Source organism: Triturus cristatus, chromosome 12, assembly GCF_964204655.1.
Source record: "Triturus cristatus chromosome 12, aTriCri1.1, whole genome shotgun sequence".
NCBI lineage: Eukaryota > Metazoa > Chordata > Amphibia > Caudata > Salamandridae > Triturus > Triturus cristatus.
The window spans coordinates 140,228,198-140,251,263 of NC_140595.1; the positions used below are offsets into that span (position 1 = coordinate 140,228,198).

General features: G+C 44.7%; 1 protein-coding gene across 7 annotated transcripts in view; it reads left to right on the forward strand.

The window, feature by feature from the left end:
- MEF2D (myocyte enhancer factor 2D) overlaps nucleotides 1-23,066 on the forward strand; it is a 415,917-nt gene that overhangs the window by 357,720 nt on the left and 35,131 nt on the right. For 5 of the 7 annotated variants that reach the window (XM_085638237.1, XM_085638242.1, XM_085638238.1 and 2 more), the window contains 2 exons: nucleotides 16,359-16,549; nucleotides 18,395-18,415. In XM_085638237.1, the coding sequence (XP_085494363.1) occupies nucleotides 16,359-16,549; nucleotides 18,395-18,415 (212 nt within the window). The remainder of the gene's footprint in view (nucleotides 1-16,358; nucleotides 16,550-18,394; nucleotides 18,416-23,066) is intronic. The other 2 variants (XM_085638243.1, XM_085638241.1) reach the window with 1 other exon arrangement.

The following is a 23,066-nucleotide window of genomic DNA, read 5'->3' on the forward strand; positions in this document are numbered from 1 at the left end:
TGCCCGCCTGTGCATGGTGGTTAGTAGTTGTGCAGGTACTGCCATTGGCAATGGGTGGTGCAAACTGCAGGGGCCTCCTGACGAGAGACCTGGCACTTATTTTTTATTACAAATGAAGTACTGAGTGTGCCGTGCCGGTGTTCTATAAAATAATCATGAGCGATGGAAGGGGGCTGGTGCTTTGGGCCTGCCGCCCCGGCGGTAGACTGACAGCTCGGAGCCGTCCTGGAACCCCGCCCGCCCCGGCTGGCGCGAGGACAAGGCCCCTCCGCGGCAGTGAATTGTGACAGACTTGGTTTTGGCAGGACTCGGCCGCGCGCAGCCTGTACTCAAACCATTTGACTTCCCTGTTCCAAGAGCTCTTTTGTTCTCCCGCTGCCGCTGACACATGCCAGGCCGAGGTATACCTCTGACAGGCCGTGTCCTGTAATCCCGCGCCAGGCGCCCGCCCTCGCCGCCTCGGGCCCGCGTTCCCGCCCTTTCCATGGGGCGCACCTCGCACTCTCCACGAGCAGCACACACGCGAACGCGCAGGGTGTTAGCATGCGTACGTGCGAGGGCTGCTCGCCCTGATAGCCAGCGGCTGCATCCAAAAATTCCCAGACGTGAAAGGGCTGTATCGAGCGTACCTTGTCAGCCAGGTAGTAGCGTTTGTTCAAACACAGCCATTGCTTCTTTAATTGGGTAACATAACGAGTCATTTACAAGGTTTTGAGAATGTAGAGTGCACTCGCTCTAAATTGAACTAAAAGGCCTAAAAACAACATTTGCATTTGTGGAAGAGTCCTGCATGGAAAGGTTTAGCTATCCAGCTTGTATTCTGGGAATTTTCCTTTGTAGCATTTCATGTCTTTCTTTTCTTATCTCAGTAACACCAGTGGAGGAGGGGGGATGTTCGAAGGAATTCGCTGTTAACCTGCTCCAAAGACGCAGCAGTACCTCACGAGTTGCTAAGTCACACCTCTTCTGCCTCGGAGCAGAAGCGTCCCTGGGTGTGTTTCAGTCACAGTGAGGTGTGGCTGGATCCCAAGGTGCAGCGAGTGCAAGAGCTCTGTCTGCCAAGACCGCCTGCTTTTAGTGACATTATAAATATCATATAATTATTTATAGGGGTTTTTCGGCCGCCTTCTTCATCCATTGGTTTGTTGGTGTCTTTCACATTTTTCTTCCGCCCCCTCCCACATACCCACCCATGACCCCCCCCCCCACAATCCAGCAGACAACTTAACCAGTTACAAATGGTTTGTTCCATACCCATATCATATTATTAGTGATTAGGAACCTGCAGTGAACTGCTATTTAAGAGAATTCTAGTTACAACTTAATTTAGAACCGGTTATAGCATTTATGGTCAAAGTTGGTATTTTTATACAACCCCCAAGTGGTCTTCTTGTGTTTTTTTAAGCTTTAATTTGAACTCTTTGATGCCATCTCGTGAGAGTGCTGCTGTTTGGACTGAGAATTAAGTACCTCCGAAGAGAGATTTGGGGAAATTAGAAATTTCAAGTCGAAAGGTGGCCTTTCAGCAAAGGCTGCGACTTGCCATATAGGTACAAAACACTGTTGCTTCATTCAATTACTTCTAGTGCTTGGTCTGCAATGCAGAGCGCCCTGAAGCTGTGCAGAGTTGTTGGCTCTTCTAGCAGAGTGGGCACTTTGCTACTAGAGAGCTCCTCAGCCACTTTGAAAAGAACAGATTTTTGAGCCTATCGCTACTGTTTAGTTCTGCATAGTGGCTGTACCCAAAAACTGTTGCCTTATCTCACCTTCTGGACTCCTCAGTCCAATGAGCGCCTTTACTGGTATTTTTCTGAGAAGCGGCAGTCTGTGCAGTACTTGAACACTCAGCGGGTTGTGGTCGCAAGTGTGGCGATGTAGAAGGACGTCGGCGGAGACTGCTGGCGAGGCTTATAGTTGAAGCTGCCCTGTCGGCAGGGAGCAGCGTCTCTAAAGGCCATTTATAAAATCTCTCACAAATAACCATAGCAACAACAGCCTTAGTCACTAGTCTTATAAGCGCAGACAACAGAAGGCTCTGGGAAAAGCTGCTTTCAGGGAGTCCAAGGTAAGACGGCCATATGGAAAGGGTATGTATGTAGTGAGTACAGCGTCTAAAAACCATGTGCAGCTACGAGACCCAAAAGAAACAATATCATCTGGTCTGGTTGCATGCGGGGAAAAGAGGGCACGTGAATATCCCCATATGCCACCCTAAGATAGCATCAATCCAGCTTGCAAAAGACCATAGATACACATTTCCAAGCCTGTTCTTGACTATTTTAGCCATGTTGGTGGCAGCATTTCTTTTGATCGTGTTCATCGAAACTACAAGCCAATTTCCATGTGACATCACAAACAGGAAGTTAAATGTAAACTGACAAAAGAGAACCATATTAAAAACAGATTGGAGCTGCTTTAGGAAGAGCACCCACCGTAGGCCATAATTTCACTTTCAACGGTTTTAGGGAAGAAAGCGCTCCTGTAGGGGAACCCGCCCCTTGAGTTCCTGCCTTGGTTTCAGCCGAAAGTAAACAGCGCGTTAATAGGGCTGATGCAGAGGTTTCTTGGGCTGTGGCTGCGTTCAGCAAGTGCTCCGTCTGGTTAGGGCTATGTGGACACGTGTATCTGGAGCGCGTCCAGATTTCAGCGTTTTCTGCTGGCTCAGCCTAAGGCTTCCGGCGCAAGAGCAACTTAAAGAGATGGGGAATGTAAAGAGGAACTGAGAAACAAAGCAGAACCATTGGTTCCAAAATGTGTGTTCTATATTGAAAAGTGTTTAGGGTTACCCTCCCTTGAAAAGTGTTTGGGGTTGACCACCCCTCACCACACCATGAAAAGCATTTCAGCAATATTTTAAGCCGAAGATCACTTTGGGAATCTTGCATCCCTTTCAAGGCAGTGGTGTAGCGTAAAATGATAGCCCCACCCTGTACTGAATGTGATGAGGGGCTCCCTTGTCGCCCATATCTGACAGATGGTTATGGGCCTTGGGCTGAACAGGGGCATCCTTGAAGGTTTATGGGCCCCCTGGAGGGCTGGGGACCCCATATACCGCAGGGACTTGCATTACTCCCCTGTTCTCAAGTACTTAAAACGTTTGTTTACTATTTGTTCTCAAGTACTTAAAACGTTTGTTTACTATTTTTCTCCTCTGTAGTTGGTGCAGCTGCAGATGCTCATTCAGGCAGTGCCTGTGTGGACATTTATTCACCAGAATACCAGGGGTAGCGTGAGTGAAATCACAGATTTTTGAACCCGGATCTTTCCAGGGAGTGATGTCAAGGTCATGACCTTGACGGCATCGCAATCATTGACACTCAAGTGCACTTTGTATAAAATAATACAACAAGTAAAAGGATTTACAGCCATTAAAACGCAGAGAACCTATTTATATAACAAAACTGTCGTTATGTATTGGTTCCCCTGGTGTGTGTACCTCGACAAGAAGCTCTCCGAGTAAACCACAGGAAAACTCTCAAAAAAAGATTAATGTCTACCTGCAGTAGTTATTATATACCATGTATTGATTTATGGGACTTAATGTATTCGTCATCATGGTTAAAACGTTTTAATATGTGTGATTTGTTAGGTACAGTCACTCATGCAAAGCACAGAGGTGGAATCTGGATTCAAACAACGTTTTTCATGTATTCCCAATAATTAAACTTGCCAACAGTTTGTTCAAAAATGTTTTCTTTTTTAATTCATTCATTCAGACGAGTGCGCATTACGAGTGCGCATTGCAAGTGCGAGATGCAAAAACTAACCAGGGCTGCTTACTTTCCTTTGTTGTCACTGCTTTTACCACCTCTGAGCCCAGGGGTCAGATGGACCAAAGCAGCGTAGCAAGCGCTGCCTCTGACGACCCTAAATGACATTTGGTAAATGTATGGACTTACAACTCTTCTGTAACATAAGTGCCTCAGTAAAAATGGACCTGTTTTGCACGTGTTAATATCTAATGCATCACTGCATACGGACACAAACATTATCAACGTTAACGTATTTTGTTAGCCCGCGTTCTGGCAGCTAAAGCCACCGAGGCTCGCGGAAGTAGAGTATTTGGCCGAGGATCACAGAAGTTGGTGGACTGAGGAACACTGGATTAGAACTCGAGTCTCTTGTTTCTATTTCTGACAAGTTAAGACACTAGATGGCATTTTCTGTACTTGGGAAAACAAACTAGCACAGGACTGAGTGGAGCTCTGACGGAATTCACGCATTGCAAAGCAGGAAAGCCGAAAAGTGACATGTTCGTGCTCCTAAATGCGTGCAAATAAATGTTTCTTTTAAAGGCCAAAGCACTTGTCCCGTAGGCCGCTGGTGGGAGTGCTGCTCTCAGGTAGGCGGGTCTGATGCCCTTTTCAGTATTCGCTCGCTGCCTGGCTTCTCGCAGCTCTGCATCAGTCTACCCAGAGTGGGCAAACGTTCTCCGTTCACTAAGTACTGGATTTGGAATTCAGGACAACGACGCATCTTTGATACGAGTGCAACCACTGAAGACAAGCGCCCCTGGCTGCTCTCTGAAGACTGGCGCCCTGGGCCTGGGCCCAGCTCGCCCATGCCAAAGGCCGCCCCTGCCTGCAGATGAGAGCGATGAAACCTTCAGGGCGCGAAGTTGCATGGTCCAGTATTTTCCTTTTCTTCTTAGCTCGCAAGTGTGCCCTTGCTAGCTGCATTGTATTTACATTTAGTCAAAATATGTCGAAGCCTACCATGTCTGCATTATAAATTGCCCCATCCAAGGAGGCATTAAACCTTTATTTCAGCACATTAGAGGGCAGCTTCCGGGCCCTGCGGCTCTCCCGCCCCCTCCACAAACACCTCCCTCGTCTCGGGCGCCCCTCCCCCTCCTCGCACACATCAGCTGTTGAGAGCGGCTGTTCCAGATCCCGGCTCGGCGGGTTCCGTGAATGTCAGCATTGACGTCACCTACAGATTCCGCGCATTCTTTTCACTTCTGCAGGAAAGAGGAGCAGAGAGGCAGGAGCCGGCTGCAGCCCAGAACCCCAGAGACTGCACGCGCTGTCTACGGCGCTCTGCCTTCACGCGCCCCGCCCCCTTCCTCCGCCACAGGCGAACGCGGCCCTTCCAGCGCGCATGCGCCCTGCGCCGCGCGCTCAGACTCCCAGGCGGGCGTCAAGCAAGTTAGGTTAGCGAGGCTGCAATTATTCAAGGCGCTGCAGCACCAGGCAGGCGCTTAAGACTAGGATCTCGAGAGCACCTGACCTTTACAGAGCATTTGAGTGCCCCCTCAGCTCTATTGATTCCCTAGAACAAGGCTTGCGGATGTTCGTCGCATTGATTCGGAAACGGTCAGATACCGCTGCATTCTTTTATCTGACGTGCGCGTCAGGTCAGGCCAGGTAGATGTGCACTAAAGTGAGAGCTGTGCTTTGTGCACTCGCCGATACTGAGTACCTACACTTAGTTTAAGTGGGAGCACTGCACTTCTAAACGCTCCTGTAATACGTATAATGGGAAAAAGAGTGCAAGCACTTCTCAGGAGCAAACAGGACAGGTACTCTAATTAGTGAGTATCTGCACTTCTATTTTTCCATTTGAAGCACAGCATTAGAAGACTGGGTAAAAAAGGATTCTTTCTTAAATTCACCTCAGTTCCATTAGGGTACAAACGTTTTTCTCTTTAGGTGGGAAATCCCTTGGTTTTACCCAAATACATCTCTTTTGAAAAGTTTGATAACACCGTATCTCTTCAACTCACCTTCCTTAAGGGAGTGTCACCCACCTGTAAAGTGTGTCACCCTCCTTTGACTCATTTACGCTCTCCAAACAAGCCAGAGGCCTAAGTAGGTTTGCCTGCCCTAAAAACTCACCTTACCTGCTAAAAGTTATTCATATAGGGTGATGTCAGTGTCCTCACCCTCCACAACCACTCACTCTCCATTGAGACTCAAGATCTGGGAAGGCAATGTCTTCTGCACGTTAGACCTGCAGGTGCTCAACGAAGGAGTTTAGAATGAGCTATGCCGCTCTAAAAGTGCCATTCTGCTCCTCAACTCTTGTGAGGCCTTCCCAGCGCTAGACGGATGCTTAACATTAGCGGAGTATCACACTTTTTAAAATAATTTACTATTTAAAAAAAAATAAAAGTAGGGCACCATAATGCCCATCTACTACACAAGTATTCTATGATTTTCAAATGTTGTGGTCCTCACTGACTAAACACCGCTTAGTGTAGAGTTACCAGCCTTTCATCTTTCATCTGAACACTTTCAAATCCTGGTCACTAACAGAGAGTTGTATTGGAAGTGGTGTTGGTGATGCCAGACCTGTACCACAGTGTGTCTTGGGCCTTAGTGCAAGGAAGGAAAGGGCCACCTGTCATCTGTTTAAGCTGTGATATATCGCAATATTCTGTTTTTTCTGGCCCCTCTGAACCCTGGTGCCACTGCACCTGCTGCACAAATGGCTGCTACGCCCTCTCCAGAGCATTGTTGCCCCCCATGGAAGCTGATATTTGTGTAGTGGTAAACCCGCAGCATCCGAGAAGGTGAATTGTGTTTGGCTCCCGCCATAGAGAAGTTGAGGAATGCTTGACTTTTGGAGATTATAATTAAGGCTCCCTTTTTAGGTCTCGCTGGCGTTGCAGCGCGAAGCGCTGCCGCCAACGAGTACTATTGTTGCCTACTTGCCTCCCAAGGGAGACAGACCGGGGCACGCGCAGCGATCGGGGTCTGTGGACGCGCTTCTTAGACGCGCAGACGCACACACAGACACACGCGCGCGCACACACCCCGCCGCTGCCGACCCCCCTCACCGCGGCTGCCTAACGCGCCCGCACACACCTCGCCACCAAGATGCCTCTCAAGGGAGACAGACGGGGCACGCGCAGCGATTGGGGTCGGGATCTGTGGACGCGCTTGTTTTCCCCTCTCACCACACCAGTCAGATGTTGGGCGGCTGAAGTCCACTGGTATCACCTCAATTTGGAAGCCATTTTAGTGAGCAAATTACTTTTGATTGTCTACTTGCTGTGTGCTACTTTGCGTGTGACCTTTAATTCCCTTGCCCCTGGTTCGGTCTCCCCCGCCCCCCAGCTCTCTCCACTTATCTGCATTTTAACCCCCCCTCAAAGTCGGAAATAGTTGAGAGTGTTTACTGCAAGTCAATCCTCCGAGTAACACCCGCCTGTCTCTGCATCGATGACCCTTGCTTTGTGGTCTCACACTGGCATTTTGGGTTTCTGTTTCCTGTTTAATTTTAGGACGCCTGACACCCGCTGGCGGCTACGTGTTTAAGTGATTTGGTTGCTTGCGAACAACCCTTAAATCGTTTAAATTACGTCTTTTTAATTTTGGCCACATTTTGTGTTTTTTAAATAGAGTTGTTGGTCAATAAAAGCCGAGGTCTTGTCCCCTACGCATTCATAAACTCTGATGATCGAGGTTGTCTGTTTAGTGGGGTTAATTCTTGGAGAGAGAATTTTATTCCCAATAAAAATGCAAACTTTTTTTTATTAATTAATTTTCCCGGTCGCATTGAACTATGGTCTGAAATAGTTTAAGCCAAGATCGATATCTGTGCACGGGAACCCTGATATTTCTCAAACCCTGTCCTCCTCGACACATTCTTTCTCTGCAGCTTCCCTGGCTAATGTTTAGCCCGCTGGTCCTGTGTAAACTTGTGTGCGGTTAGAAGCCGCCTGGCAGTACGCAAAGCGCAATACTAGTGGATATTTACTGGTAAACCCCCGTATGCAGTGAGGTGTACATGCGATATCTCATCTGTGGCTGTAAATGGCGTGGCCCCTACATACACACGTCATCTGTACCTGCCCTGTCTGGTTAAGGGTGAGGGCGCCGGTCCCCGCTGATTTCACAGCACAGAAGCTAGTACATTTCTGGGGTCGGTTTAACCGACAGGCCGCAGTAACGGCCAGTAGGCCCGGGTCACTAACGGTGAGGGCGTTTCTTTGCACACAGATGCTCTGATGCCCCCAAAGGGCCTTAGTGAAACCCTGTTGGAATACCGCCATCTCCGCAAAACCTTCGAACCTTATTTTTCCACTCGGTGGTGGATGGGAGAAACGGCGCAAGTGTTTATTGCAGTTTTTGTTTAATTAACATAACGTATTTTTGGTGGTGGGGTTATATTCTCTTGGGGGGGAATTACACATTTAAGCGATCTTCAAAGGAAGGTCGAGCAGCCCTTTAAAAAACCCTCAGTTCCTATGATATACAGTGAGCAAACCATTCCTCACCTGAGGTCTCTGAACTCGCCCTCTCCACAGGGCACCAAGGGGGCATTTATGGATTCACATTAACGCCATCTCTTGCTCTGCACACCACTGGCCTCTCGCCTGCACAGTAGAGGGCGCAGCCATGCCCGGGCATCTTGGGGAGGGAGGGTGTTATGGTATGCTCGTTTCGGCCGTAAGCTTTATTTTCATGACGGTCTTAAAACAAGCGCAGCGTGTACCAACTTTCACAGACCTCCATCCTACTGATGGAAAGACTGTCGGTGGCAGGGGTCTGTGGAAGACACGAGGCTGTGATTCACAGTTCGGTGCTCGATGGAGCCTCTTCAACCGACGTCCCGTAGACTGGCCATGTATGTGTCCAAGGCCTCGCGCTCCCTCGTGGCAAGGGAGGAAGCAGAAAGCTTCAGCCTTTTGTCTCTGTAGCCATGTTGTGGGGGTCCTAGAACTCCCCCACACTCCAAGGCGTGAGGGTGCGCTAGTTTACTCCAAGGCGTGAGGGTGCACCAGTTTATCAATGTGTGATTGGCAGAAAGCGCCATGGGCTCTTTGGGGGGAGAAACATAACTGGCATTAAATATAAACAAGCATTAAAAATACAATAGGTCTCGCCTTTCATTAAGTTAAATCCATTTGCTTTGCTATACAATACCATTAGCAAAACAAATGGCTTTAACTTAATCAAAGGCGAGGCCTACTGCATTTTCAATGCTTGGTATTCTAATGTTAATATATCTGAAATCTGTGCAAATGTTCACCTTCGACTCGACATTCGCTGTTTTATACCACTGTCAGGCTTTTGACAGCTTCTCCAAAACGTTAAGAGTATAAGAAGATGAGACTAGACTACATCCACCTTTGTATAAAATCAAAAAGGTTTTGTGTATCCTCAAAACAGACATTGGGAAGGGATGTAGGTCATTACACAACTAAACTTTTAGCAGTTAAGTGTTGAAAAAAAATTAGAATTCCCTATCGGGAATTCCAATTAACCAGTTACAATTGGTTCTACTGGCCTTGGTTGCTCGCTTATTGGTTTAGGCTATGAAGAGTAATCCACTTGAAATTTTGCAACCACTTATTGTATTTATTGGTACATGTTGTTTGTACGCTGTATATTGTAATTAGTAGAGTAGCACTTTTTTGTTTCTTGTTTGAATAGTACAACGTTCAATTATCCATGTAATGCAACCAGTCCAGCAAACTTGAATTGGAACTGGTCACATGGGATTTCACCATGATTGTAGAGTGAGTTACTTGTAAAGTATATGGTTTCCTGAGAACATCATGGGCTTAGGACTGCAGAAGAAAAAAGAGAAGCCCAAAGAAGCTAATCAAACAAGTCTGCCTTTAGCAACTCTGCCTTATGTAGAGGCCTCGCCGTGTGTTGTAACGATATAAGCCAATGGTTCGAGGTGGGTAGGACTACAGAGGTAAAAGCGTCCCTTGCATTCTAATATTTGCCTGCTTAAAGTGCTGTACTACCAGAAGATTGGTGCTTCTGAGCAGAAATCTCAAACAGGAGCATAAAGGCAAATTATGGAGCAAAAGCATATTAGCTCTAATCCATAAAAGGACCACTTAACCATACACATAGTTTAAACTGGATCCTTTCTGAGACGAAAAACCAGTGGAGATCACAACACACGTCCTGTGATAAAGTACATTTTTTTTAGAGTTTTATAGAACGTGAACTTGACCCAAATCGGGTATCAGAGCGCTTTACATAGCACCAGTTGCATTACATGAGGACACATTCATTTTTTGTTAGGCATGGGGAGATTAAGTGATTTGCCCAGAATCACAGGATGTTCAGCGTCATTGCCGAGACTCGAACCCAGTTCCCCAGATTCGAGGTCAGACGCCCTAGCCGTTAGGCCAACTCCTCTCCCCAAATTTACACAAATCTACAGCACACCTGGTTGCCTAATTATGCCCCCTTGAGTTTTTTTTATTATCCTATCATCAAACCTAAGTAGCAGTAGGGCTGAAGATGGTACCAGAAGGGGCCAAAATGGCCTGATCTGAAAACGGTGGATCTTTTTAAGATCCTTATTTGAAAAAAGCAAGAAGCAGCCACTAAATCCTGGTCAAAGTTGTTTTCACCCCTCGGGAGTTTCTTTCAAGTCAAAAGGCTGGTTCTCACATGCCATCCTTTCTAAAGAGTAGGGCCCAGTATTTATCTCTGAGTTTTAGCAAGTGTACACTCATTCATGCTTGAATGGCTGCGAGACAGACTCTGAGGGTCAGATGTAACTCTTGAAAGAGTGTAATGCAAATACGGAACAGATACCACTTCTATAGGTCATATCAGACCTGTTACCAACTGCAAATAGATATTTAACAAGCATTTGCAATGCGATAGGTCTCCCATTTACGCGAGTTTGAGCTATTGACATTGCAAATAATAATACTTTTTTTTTTTCTTTTAAAAACATAAATAAAAGGCATTGTTATTTACAATGCCAATAGCTGAAACTCTCGTAACTGCGAGACCTATTGCATTGCAAATGCTTGTTATGGTATTTATATTTGCAACATTTCCATCTGTGTTTATCCATATTTATTTTTTGACCATCTTACTGGTATTTATCTATATTCATTTCGTATTTTGAGAATAAAACAAATCATAAAATGGTATACGTCTACATTTATTTAACTGATAAATATTATAAATATTGTGTCATACTTTGATGCTTGCAGCATTTTCGAAAATGTTGTAGTCAAATATAGCAAAACACTACAGCCACAAGTAAATATTGGCATTATACTACAAACATATGCTTATATTTAAGGAATATTCAGCCTCTTTTTTTAATTCCCCGTCATGTCTATCTGCTCAGCTTTTATCCTGGGATTCACGAAAGACAGCATGGAAAGTCTCTTACAGGAAGCGCAATATTCAGTATTTTTTGCTTTTAAAAATAACTATTGTCAGGGATCACATTGTTTTTTGTCTGTATTTATCTTTCAAAAGCAGTAAAAATAGAAAACGGGTAGCCTTAATTATAATGAACAATATCCGAAAACCTTCAATGCCTGCTCCAAAATCTACACATAAATTTCCTTATTTCAGTCTAGTTGTGATATTGCTTCTCACCTGCAAAAATAAATTGCCATCCCACCCTACTGTAGTCGTTTATTGCTCCTGACTTATATTGTTGCCATCGATACTGCAAGTGGCAGCAAAAAGTTGGAAGTGGCTCTAAGCACCATATCAAAACATAATTGAAAACTTAACAAAAAGTGAGAGTTCCTTGTGTGCGGGCCATTATTGTTAGCTGATAAATCTTTTTTACTTTGTGGAGTGCTGGAGGTCGGAGCAGAAAAGCATCCGTCCATCCTCCCAGTTTAGTCAGTCAAAGAATCTTTATTCGGCCATCAATGACCATAAAAGCACATCCGCCCAGTTATTGTTTTATACCCACCCTACAAATAAAATGATCCATACCAGAGACGGCTCGCTGCACCATGTGCACATGCTTATTGTCCCTTCATAGGTTTCCGTCTTTAGGCGTGCTTGCCACTGTTGGTGATGCTGCGTAACAAGACATTTCATTGATGTACAATGCACGGCGAGAACCTGCGCAGTGCAATTACCTCAACATAAAAGCTCTCTGCATCAAGGTGATCGGCCGCTTATGTCCTCCTCCACTCTGAATCCACGCAGCGCTCGAGCCTGGAGAGCAACAGAAGAGCGAGGTCAATGCAGCTTCAGATCTCATTAATAATGCACTCAGCTCTCGCTGCACTGAAACCAGAGATACGCAAAATGGCCCCGCTTGGCCGAGCCAGGCGCTGGTTGCAAAGTCTCGCCATTGACCGAATCGGCTTTGTTGGATAATTCTTTACTAAAGCTGTATGTTCTGAGTGGAATCCAGCCACCCTTCTACCAAATGTCCCCTTTTCCTTTGCAGTGAAGCTGTGCAAGTAGAGGCCAAAGTGATTGGATATGGTGATTAGAAGTAATCATGTGTTGTGATATGTGGGCTTTCATATCGTAACAGTATATATTACTGCGCTAAACTCACTGAACTGTCAGACCGTGATGCTAAAACGTTCCACCTCTTCTCCACCCTATCGCCTTTTGTGTTTTAGATTACTCGGACTTTGCCATGTTGGACATCAAATGTGCAGTATTAGTTATTCCTTTTAAATATCAAACTTTAGTCTTTGTCAACAATGTCTTAGATTTTTTTTTAATCACTTCTCAAATTAATGAGTCATTTTTCATTTCTGAGTCATTTTTTAGCCCCGTATGGTTTTACCTGACAGACCAAGACCTGTAAACTATAGTGACGATGTAGCTGAGGATTGCTTTTTTAGTTTTATAATCGCTTATTTTGTTTAAGATAAAAACACAGATTGTGCCTGGTGTCATAGAGGTTTAGTCTGAGAAAATGTCTAATGTATTTTATTTCCATTCCATACTTCAGCAAAAAAAAAAAAGCCTATTTTTTGAACAATGGTAGACCTACCGTTGTGAAGTAGTTCTTGACTTCCAATGGGGCAGGCACAATTTCAGTAATGTTTTCAATAGCTAATAAAACACACTCGAAAAGCCATCACTGAATGTTTGAGGTTAAATAAGTTTTCATTCAGAAGACCCTTAATTCTGTGAAATCCTTCATCTAATTGTAGTTAACTTTATGAGATGATAACCCTAAGACACAAAGTATTTTTACTAAGACCACACTGTGTGGACGAGCAAGAAAACCAGGATTATAACCTCTGGACTAGTGGTTCAGCAACAGACTTCTTGCATTTCCTCCCAGACATAGTTGTAATGGAATCTTAAACCAACCGTCTTGTATGCAAAGAAAACAGTTTGAAAATCTGTTGCCCAAGTTTGTCCCATAAATTAGGTTTCCCCATCAACCAAACAATCACTCTTTTTTAAAAAAATTTCCCCCCAAATGGTATAATCTCTGTGATTCTGACAGCGTGCCTACTGAGGTAAGGAGACATCCTCTCATAGGAATTTGTCTGCGCCCCTCATTAGCATACTCTTATTCCACTACTTGATCTAGGATTGGCCGGAATACTGTGAGAACTCACACATTCAGATACTCAGAATATTTTCCATGCAAGGTTGTGCTTGACCAGCAGTTTCATCTGCACAGATGACTTTGAATGTGCAGCTTCAAGTCCTCAAGCACTTGATATACCATGTATGTGCTGACAGGCTCCCAGGCAGAACGGTCCATGTTTAACTTCGTACAAAGCGTTGCGTTATTCTAGGTTAAATTTCACAACGTTGTTCGTTTTCTACCAAGTAATACTGTTGGAGGGCGCGGCGGAAGTAAGAGTCGGGCTGGATAGAGGCGACTTTCACAGATTATAGCGAGCACAAGACTCTTGGGTTAAAAGTCTGCAACCGACATCACTTGCCTATTTTCCCTTACATTTTTTACACTGTAATTTAGTAGTGAATACTATGTGTATTGTGTTTGTGTTCTGTGCTAGTGCTACTCAGTGTTTTTTGCAATGTTACACTTGCTGTTAAATTTTGACAATATCAATCTTCAAGAAATGAAAATATCTACTTATTAAAATAAATCGCTGTTAATAAACCAAGTGCTTATTCAGGAAGCGTGAACCCCTACTCTAGATGAAGACAGACACTTTTTCACCTTCAAATTTCAAATATATCTGGCTCCTGCTCATGGCCTGGCCTCATGAACTCACTGACCTTCACCCTGATCAGTCTGTACAGTCTCTCCCAGTGCTGCACCAGGCAGTCTAGTTTTCTTTTTTTATTCTTTATACAGCCTGTGTTGCAGAAGGAATGTATTGTAATTGCATTTATATAGCGCTTACTACCCCTGATGAGGCGTCAAAGCGCTTTTTCAACGAGTAGCACGCTACTCCGGAAGCCAAGAAGGATTAGTATTGAATTAGTATAGTGAAATATGAAAGTAATTTGAGTGGTGGATAGGTTAGTCATTTATTTTGGATTTAGAAGAATAGCGGAGGGATAGAAGAGGGAAAAAGGTTTGCATTTATATGGTGCTTGTTACCCCTATGGGGGTGTTGAAGCACTTTCTTGGTGAGTAGCACGCTACTCCGTAACCCATAAAGGATTATTGGTGAATTAGTATAGTGTAATATGAAAGTAATTTGAGTGGTGGATATTAATCAGTTATTTGGATTGAGAGGGATAGAGGAGGGAAAAAGGTTTGCATTTATATAGCACTTGTTACCCCTTTTGGGGTGTTGTAGTGCTTTTTTGGTGAGTAGCACGCTACTCCGGAACCCACTGAAACATTAGTGTTGAATTAGTATAGTGAAATATGAAAGTAATTTGAGTGGTGGATGATATGTTAGTCGGTTATTTGGATTGAGTATTGCACTTTATTTTTCCTTCCGACATTTTGCTTTTGCCTGACAGATAAAGCAAATTGATTTTCACTTGTCAAAAGAACTCTCGGGAATCCTCCAATGCCTGGGTAGTTCGGTGCTGCCTCATCATGTTATGGTGACATATCTTGGGGCGCTCATTCCAGTCAACACCCAGTGTCCCTTTTTGGGAAAGTGAACTGGACCACATACCAAAAGAATAGTTTGGTGTACAAGGCTCCTAGCACAGCCCTGTCACTGTCTTTTTTACCGTAACCTCGGTGACAGCTGTACTTAGGTATGACTTCACTGATCAAGTGGGGAAGAGGGGTCATTTCTATGTGACTTACAAGTTCTCTTCATTACTAATTTACAGTCCGTCATCGTCTAAGTTCTAGACAAACACGTTCCCTTTCGATCAAATTTTCTAAAGGCATCGGGTCAAATGGAGGAAATCAGAGGACGCCCGAGGAGAAGTGGGGACAGTTCTGTCATTCATGGAAGAGATACATTTTATGTCAAATGTAAAGGACTGACAAGGCCAGTGTATAGAGAACAACCCTGAGCAGCTATGAATACATGAACAGTACATTTTTACTAAATAGATCAATAGACTGAGGCTTAAAATTTCAACATATTTTATTATAGACTAAATCTCTTTAAAAACCCAGATATACAAAATACTATGATTAATTTACAATGTAACATCAATTGAAGAGACAGTGGACAAATACGCATGAATGGGTGACTGTATTGATATTTGTCCACCATCTACTCAATTTCGATTGATGTTACATTGTAAATTAATCATTGTATTTTGTATATTAGGTTTTTCGAAAGAGATTTAGGGCCTGATTACGATGTCAGTCGGAGTTGCCGCCAACCAACATCGCCACGGATGCGGAACCGACTGACTGTTGGCCGGCGGTCCCGACTCCGCAATTACGATGCAACTGCACATGGCGTGGTCGCAAGCTCCCATTTCTCTATGGGAGCTTGTGCTGCGGTCAGAAACCGGCCGCAGCACTAGCTCCCGTAGCGAAATGGGAGTTTTTGTTAATCCCTGCACCGCGTGGCAGGCATCTCACATGCCTACCACGTGGTGCAGGGATTAACAGGGGGGCAACCGGAGGCCACGGAGGCAAGGCAGCCCCCAAAGTCGCTGACATGAAAAGCCTGTGGGAAACCGAGATCCTAATCCCAACGGCGGAAACGGCATCCTTAAGGGATTATGTGCCGGTTTCTACATGCTGACGGGCTCTTTGAGCCCCTCAGAAGCCAGCCGGAATGACCCGCCGATTTCAATTCTGACCGCCGTATTTGTAATATGGCAGTCAGAATTTAAACCGAATATGTTTGTTGGATAGCCTCCGACCGACAACAAAATCGGGGACTTAGTCTCTAATAAAATATATTGAAATATTATGCCTCAGTTTATTGACCCATATATTTATTACAACTTTACTGTACATGCATTCATAGTACTCAGGGTTGTTGTCTATAGATTAGTGTTTTCCCTGCCCTGAGAACTGTTATTGTTTACGGGGGTCCATACGGTCACATTCAAGGACGGACAGGGCTGCCAGTCTCCGGGATCCAATATTGTTCTCTCTGAAATAGGATTCTAATGATGAATCGGGGGCTGGAGGGATGAAATGTACCAGTAATTAGTCTGGATAATAATTGTACTATTTAGATCGGATCTCATCAAGATCTGCCTTTGTGTAGTTTAACGTGACGTATAAATTGCTTTTTATTTGATTAGTTATCAATTTGGATTTGTCACCTGTGTCTTTAGGAAACGGGTATATCAGCGCCAGGGCCTCCCCTGGGCTCATTCCAGTATCAAACGGCAACAGTCTGGGTAAAGTCATCCCAGCCAAGTCACCGCCGCCACCATCCCAGAGCAACCAGCTCGGGCCCAACAGCCGGAAACCAGACCTGCGCGTCATCACCTCACAGAGCGGGAAAGGGCTAATGCACCATTTGGTGAGTGAACGGAGTTGTGGTAAAATATGTCAAATTAAACGAGCACCAGTATTCACTCTATTTTTGCAGTTATTGTAATCAGCATTGACATTTTTTCCCACGCGAACCTTTAATGGTAGCGTGCACCTCCTAGACTAAACGACGACCCTTGTGATGATTGAAGCATAAACATACCTGGTTGGTCTATCAAACTAGACTCCGCTCAGCCTCTATAGTTGGCGCCCTGTAGCTTCATGTGTGAGGATCGAAACCAGGAAGGGTTTAACTTCCCTGATGTCTTCTCAAAGTAGAAATCACCTCAGAGCAGCCTCAAAAAGAGAAGGTCCTAAAAGCGAGGCCCTAATAGTGAAACTTTTTGGGGGGGATTTAAGGTTCTTATGAATTCACAACGTCTAATCCTCCAAATTTGACCTTCCAGACGTGTTTACCATTAATTTCTGTAGACACGCCTCCTTATTAGAGAGTGTTAAGTCTGTCCGACTGCGGTGGAGAGTAAGACGAGCTGAGCGTGTGAGGGGAGCAATCCTCAAAACTCAGGCGGACCGACCATCCGCGATGGTTTCCTCAGGGTTTAAACTATATCTGTGATCAATGATTGGTCGACAGGTGTTATATCAATATTTTACATAATGCTTTTTAACATATGAATGTTTTCGATGTATTTGTCTTTTTTTTTATACTTTTAATGAAATGTATCTTTTTTTATTGCTGTTCATTTATGGTTTTATGTCTGAAACCGAAGAAAATTTGTTCCTAGTGATAGGTTGCCTGGAAAGACGTAGTAGTCAATATCTTGTTCGTTGCCATTACCTGCCTTTGCCCGGGAAATAATATAATATTTAATCTGGCTATTCATAACCACCACTAGAAGTATCTGCTGGCGACAACTAGGTTTGGATTGGCATAGAGACGATGCCCTCTGCGACTTTTATTGTATACTGGCACCCCGGTTAAAGCTTTGGGTTGGGAGGTCGCGGCAACAGCTGGTTGTGATGTACTGTGCTGCGCCTACATCAAGACTTCAGTTTCCAAATGATCAAAATAGCATCCTTCACGGTTGCTACATTCACATGTTATATTTTATTCTAAATTGTGTATTTTAAAAATATTTTAGGGGTGAAACATCTTTTCTTTTAAAATATGCTTTATTGGGTTTTACATCCACTTCATATCACAAAAAGAGCCATTGTTTCTATTGCCTGCTATGCGCAAGGTCATTCCATCCTATGCCGCATAGAATCAGCGGTTAGCCCTCCCGAACGTCTTTAACTTCTACTCCCAACCCCCCCTGAGCCACGCCCAGTAAGTGTAGAATTGTTAGATCATTATGCAATTTCCAGGAATGTCCTAGTGCGAAATACATGTGTCTCCCTCAGTGCTTTGGTCTTTAGTGCGCTTGGGGTAAGTGGGCAACTTCTACGAATGCCCTTTTAGGGGTTAAACTTCTTGTAGTGGAATTGTTTAAGTACTATGTATGAACAGGCTCGTTTTTTCCTATTTACGTATAAAATCCCTCGTTTTAATACCTCTTATATAATCTTAATAGGTGTAATTGCTGGGGCTGTAGTCTTCTCTTGTGTTCAGTATATAAGCAAAAGAAACAACTGATAGAAGGTGGCGGTCGTCCCTCATGGAAAGCGTATCATTTTGTTGTCAAAATGTGACGTTTGTACTGGCAGAGGAATACTTGTATGAAAGCAGCTTTGAGTGCCACGTGAAATGAGTCATGTTTTTTGAATGGTTCTTTTTTTGGGGGTTTCAAAGGCATACAGAGTGCTTTGAACTCACAGTAGTTTTGTATTAACCACCACATGGATTTTTTTCTCTGCTTTATTTTGCTCTCAGACGGAGGAACACTTGGAGCTGGTGAGTTTCAGCATATTGTGCTTCACTATGTGGTGTGTTTAAAGTTGTGCTGTGACTTTAACTTCGTGTTCAAACTAATGACAAATCGCACCTTAACTTGCACTGTAGTTGTTTCATTCACAACTTCTGGGAGTTTTTTTAAGCGAGTTGCCGGTTACTATTGACACAAAGAGAGATGTGCTTGGTTCCTTCTTCAGAAAATCTTCGTAAGCCCTGGACTAACATTGTATGTCCCTGACAGAAATAAAGCAGTATACAATGCAAAATCCTCCTCCTCCATTCATAAACTTTCCTACATTACATATCTTCTCATAAGTGCTATTATTATTTCGTATGGTAAATATTGTGAGCCCGCCTAACCCATTGAAGCGAGGAGTGACTTATTCCTCACGAGACAAGCATACACTGATATAGAGTTGTTCATTCAATTCATGCATTTCTTATAAAGAATTCCAAACAGCCAGCATTTTGAGTGAGACCAGATCGGGAATTTTGAAGGACAGCCCAAAAACTGGGCTGTATCGATTTTTTTCATAAAATAAACAAACGTATCTAAAATGAAAAAATAAAATATATTAAGAAAGGAAGGTAGAATATCCACGATATGTGTAGATACCATCCAAGGAATTTAGGACCAAAAACAGGGCTACCATTGTTGCCTTTTATTTTCTCTGAGTTGCGTGTTTGGCATGTCATATATTGCCGTGATGTTAATGTACCTTCTAAAAGCAGCAGTATATATACCAGGTACCCTGGCATCCTGGTTTTCAGAAGCACTTGTGAAGTGGATGTAGAAGGTTTAGTCCTTGCCACAATCCTTTTGCCCCCAGACTTTTGTGCCCACCATTGGGGAAAATGACCCACACTGTGAAAGACACCTGCCCCGGAGAGTCACTCTTTCTTGTTCTCGGAATACACTCCTCTCTCTCTCTCATGACACCAGCCTGCATGCAGTCACTCCTTGAGGGCAAAGAACATAGCGGGCTGGGGTCCCCGGTTTTTGTGCAGGGCGCAGTGGTTTCATAGGCCAACCTGTCTGCTTAATTAGCTGATTAGGAAGTAAAAGTGGATACATTTCCATTTCGGAGTCAGAGTGCAGAGTTCAAGCGGGTAGATGGCTGTTCTGTCACAGTGGGCAGGGTGTATCACCCATTGCTGTGTCACTTTGTGTGGCTCAGGAAGGCCTCCGGTGGGCCATTCATATGTCTGACACATGCATGGACCTTTCAACGGAATGGCAGAGAGCTGGGCGAGAAGGAGCTAATGGCTGTTGTATCATTAGGATTGCTTTCAGTAGTGATTAATCGACTAGCCCATTTCCCATCTTTTGCCCAGAACTTAGTTGTTCTTGAATCGCAGTACTCAAAGTCTCCCACTGGAATTGACTACTAACTATCTACCAAAATAAAACCGGTTGGTGTGTTTGCATGTTTTGAAAAAAAAATGTCCGTTCCCTTCAAATATAAGCCATTTTAACATGATTATTTGGCATCATTGTGTTATATTTGTGTGCCTGCATTTTGTCCTGTAAACAAGAATTTCAGTGGCAGTCTCAGCTCTCTGTACCTACAAGGGAAGCTCTTGCGTGGCTTACTTACAAGCAGCAACAGTCCTTTCCTCAAGCCGTCCCTACCCTGTTTGTGGTTGTGCTGCATTTCTTTTAGAATGTCTGTCTTTTTTAAGGGGAAAAAATGTCTATAACTGCATTCTGTACACCATCGGCAAGTTTGAGATTTTTATAGGAGAAGCCTTTTCTTGGTGTAGTGGTTGCCCGGCAAGGTGTTAGTTTTTTCACCATCAGAATTATTCTTAATGATTTTGATTTTGAATAAGGGTGGTAGCACTCTTCTGTGTGGCTGCTGTCAATGGAAGGCTGAGTGAAGCAACCCAAAATACGGTTGTGTCCCCTGTGGCATTGTGCAGATGGATGCATTCACCCATTTAAACTGGGCTCGGGCACCTGATTGCCCATTCCCATCCCTCCACCACAACGGGCAGCTGGCAAAAGCACGTCACCCCTACACAAAATTTGCCCCGTTTCATGGTAGAGGGTTCTGCTCTATTGCCAGAGTCTGTGACCAGACAGAGGAAAAGCAATGCCAGGGCCCTCTGAGGAGCTGGTGCCTGCTACCCTGAGCGCCTACAGGGGCATGTGTTTCTGCATCTCTTGTGTCACGTTTCTAAAGAGTATTCAACACACTTACCTCTCGAGAGCCTATACGCATCTTCTGCCCAAATGCACACCTAGTTTAGTACATATGTCTCTTCACCCTTTCCTATCTAAAAGCCGTATTTATCCTCTGCATTAATGTAAAGCGCCTTGTTGGTATATAGCTGCATTGGTAAAAGTGACACAGTCTGAATTAGACAAAAGCATCTAAAATATCTAAGAAGCTTCAATGCCACTTCTCAGGACAGGCCAGAGAGGAAGGTGCAAAGATTCTAATGGGATTATTCTAATGGGATTTGACCAGTGTTTGAAGCGCCTCCTGCCATTATAACTAATTCACAAGGATCCTGTGTTAAGCAGGTGGATTTAGACTGTGGACATGCACCCTCAGCACTTCACTACCACAGCCATGAGCGGCTAGTGACATTTGAAAGTGGTGAGGCGAATCAAGAGCAGCAGGTCTCGGGGCTCACGGACGGCTAACAGTTTTAACTTCATAATAGCCTGTAGCCACTCTTAAATGTCACTAGCCGCTCCTTAGCACCACAATAAACCGCATACACCCTGCCAAACTCCTCATAAGGGCCTTAAAACTCAAGGCAACATTAAATTGAATGCCCCTGCAAAGAGAGACAACCCACATCACTTCACCTACAAAGCACGGGAAAATCGACATAATAGCACAAACATAACATGCGCAAACCGCGACTTCGATGGACACAAACCTCGTAAATACTTAAGATTCAGACAGGCACAGTTTGTTAAACAAGCTCTCGGCTTTGACAAAGGCAGCCGCTTGTTTATAATTGCATCGCGCTTTCACTTTAAGTGAAAGCGCGATGCAAAAATAAACACTCGGCTGCCTTTGCCAAAGTCGAATGATAATAGAAAAGTACATCGTGGCTTATTAGGAGACACTGTCTCCCACCGCCAGTAAAAGATGCAATCCCGGGGGGCCGTGCCAAAAGGAGACAGGGTGGTAACCAGGAGGGACTAAAAACCCTCCTGGACAATCAGAACACCGGGCTTTGCATAATTGGTGACACAAAATGACGCGCACCAATACAAAACACGGGCGGAGCAGAAAGCGAGCTTCTGGAATCGTATAGATTCCAAGAAGCCCTCGTATGACGAGAGCAGCGCATGCGCTGCTTTCATCAGGCCGAGGCCTAAAAAGAGACTCCAAATTACACAAGGCACCCTTGATGGTCAGGTAAAAGGTGATAAAAGAATGTGGGACCTCCGGCACTTCTGAGAAGCAGACCGGTACTCGTGCACCACTGAACACTGATCTGCACACGCCCAGAGGGGGAATGTCCGCAGGGTTTCTGCATTTTTAAGGGCTTTCACAGACTAATGTCACAACAGGTCTCAGGTGGTTATACTTGAATGTAAACATTTCTTGACACCATCATGCATAACGATTAGTGTTGGTGGCAATTACAAGTTTTCTTCACAGGGCAGACAGTGAAGTAAAGCGCCAATGAACCTAACCAATCTTGGAGCTGCTGTTATGTGTTTTCGGCATGGGAGTAGCGCCATGGTTGGTCAGAGCAGGTTAACACAGTGCTCCATTTTTAAACTAGGAGCCTGTGCCTGCAGTCTGCCCGGCTGTTATTCAGCTAGTATTGGTGCAGGCTGAAGTGCGCATGTTGGGCTGGCCATCGCAATGCAGCCGGCCAATCTGACATACGCACTTTAGGCAAGACAATCCTGCTGCCAGTCAGCAGCAGGAATGGCCCCACTCCGCGACGATACACAGTGCGCTTGTAAAATGGTAATGTGACTTGTGTATATCAACCATTTTATCATCGAATTTACGTTTGCTGCAGCTGCTGCACTCGCAGCAGGCGGGGCCACACTCCTCCGCCCTTAAGGAGGAACCACCGCTGACCACAGCAGTTGGAAATGTGGTCGCAGCAAAGAGAATATATTCCTACTCCGAAGACAGCATTTTGCAAAACACCTACAAGTGGCCTTGAAACTCGTATGCTTTCAGAGAACATGTAGAAATTGTAGCTCGCAGCTGCTCCTCTCTGGAGAAGAGCCCGCCTCACTGATCCCATATGATAGCCTCAGTAGGTGGCCAGAATTTGAAACGCTCCTTAGACCGAACTACCAGTTGCCCTCCAGAAAGACGTTTGCAGACTAGAGAGGTTGCATGGGTGTGTGGCAGAAGCTTTAACACAAGGGCCTTATTGTGGTTAATTCAGTATTTAGTATTGTGAAATGCAGCCAATTCCTCTGCTGCCAGGGATCCTGCTCAGTTTAGAATGGAGGCCCTAGGGCGACAGTGCAGGCAGGCTTCTAAGTCAGAACAGATCCGCTGTTGTCCTGGTACAAAGATGTGGCCAAAGGGCAGTTTGTCTCACTTTACTTCTAAAAAATGGGATCCTGCTGAAGCTTACATGTAGCTCTCTAAGCCCTTTATTCAGTGGGCGTGCAATATAGTTTATTGATATGATCGCTTGATGGGCTGTG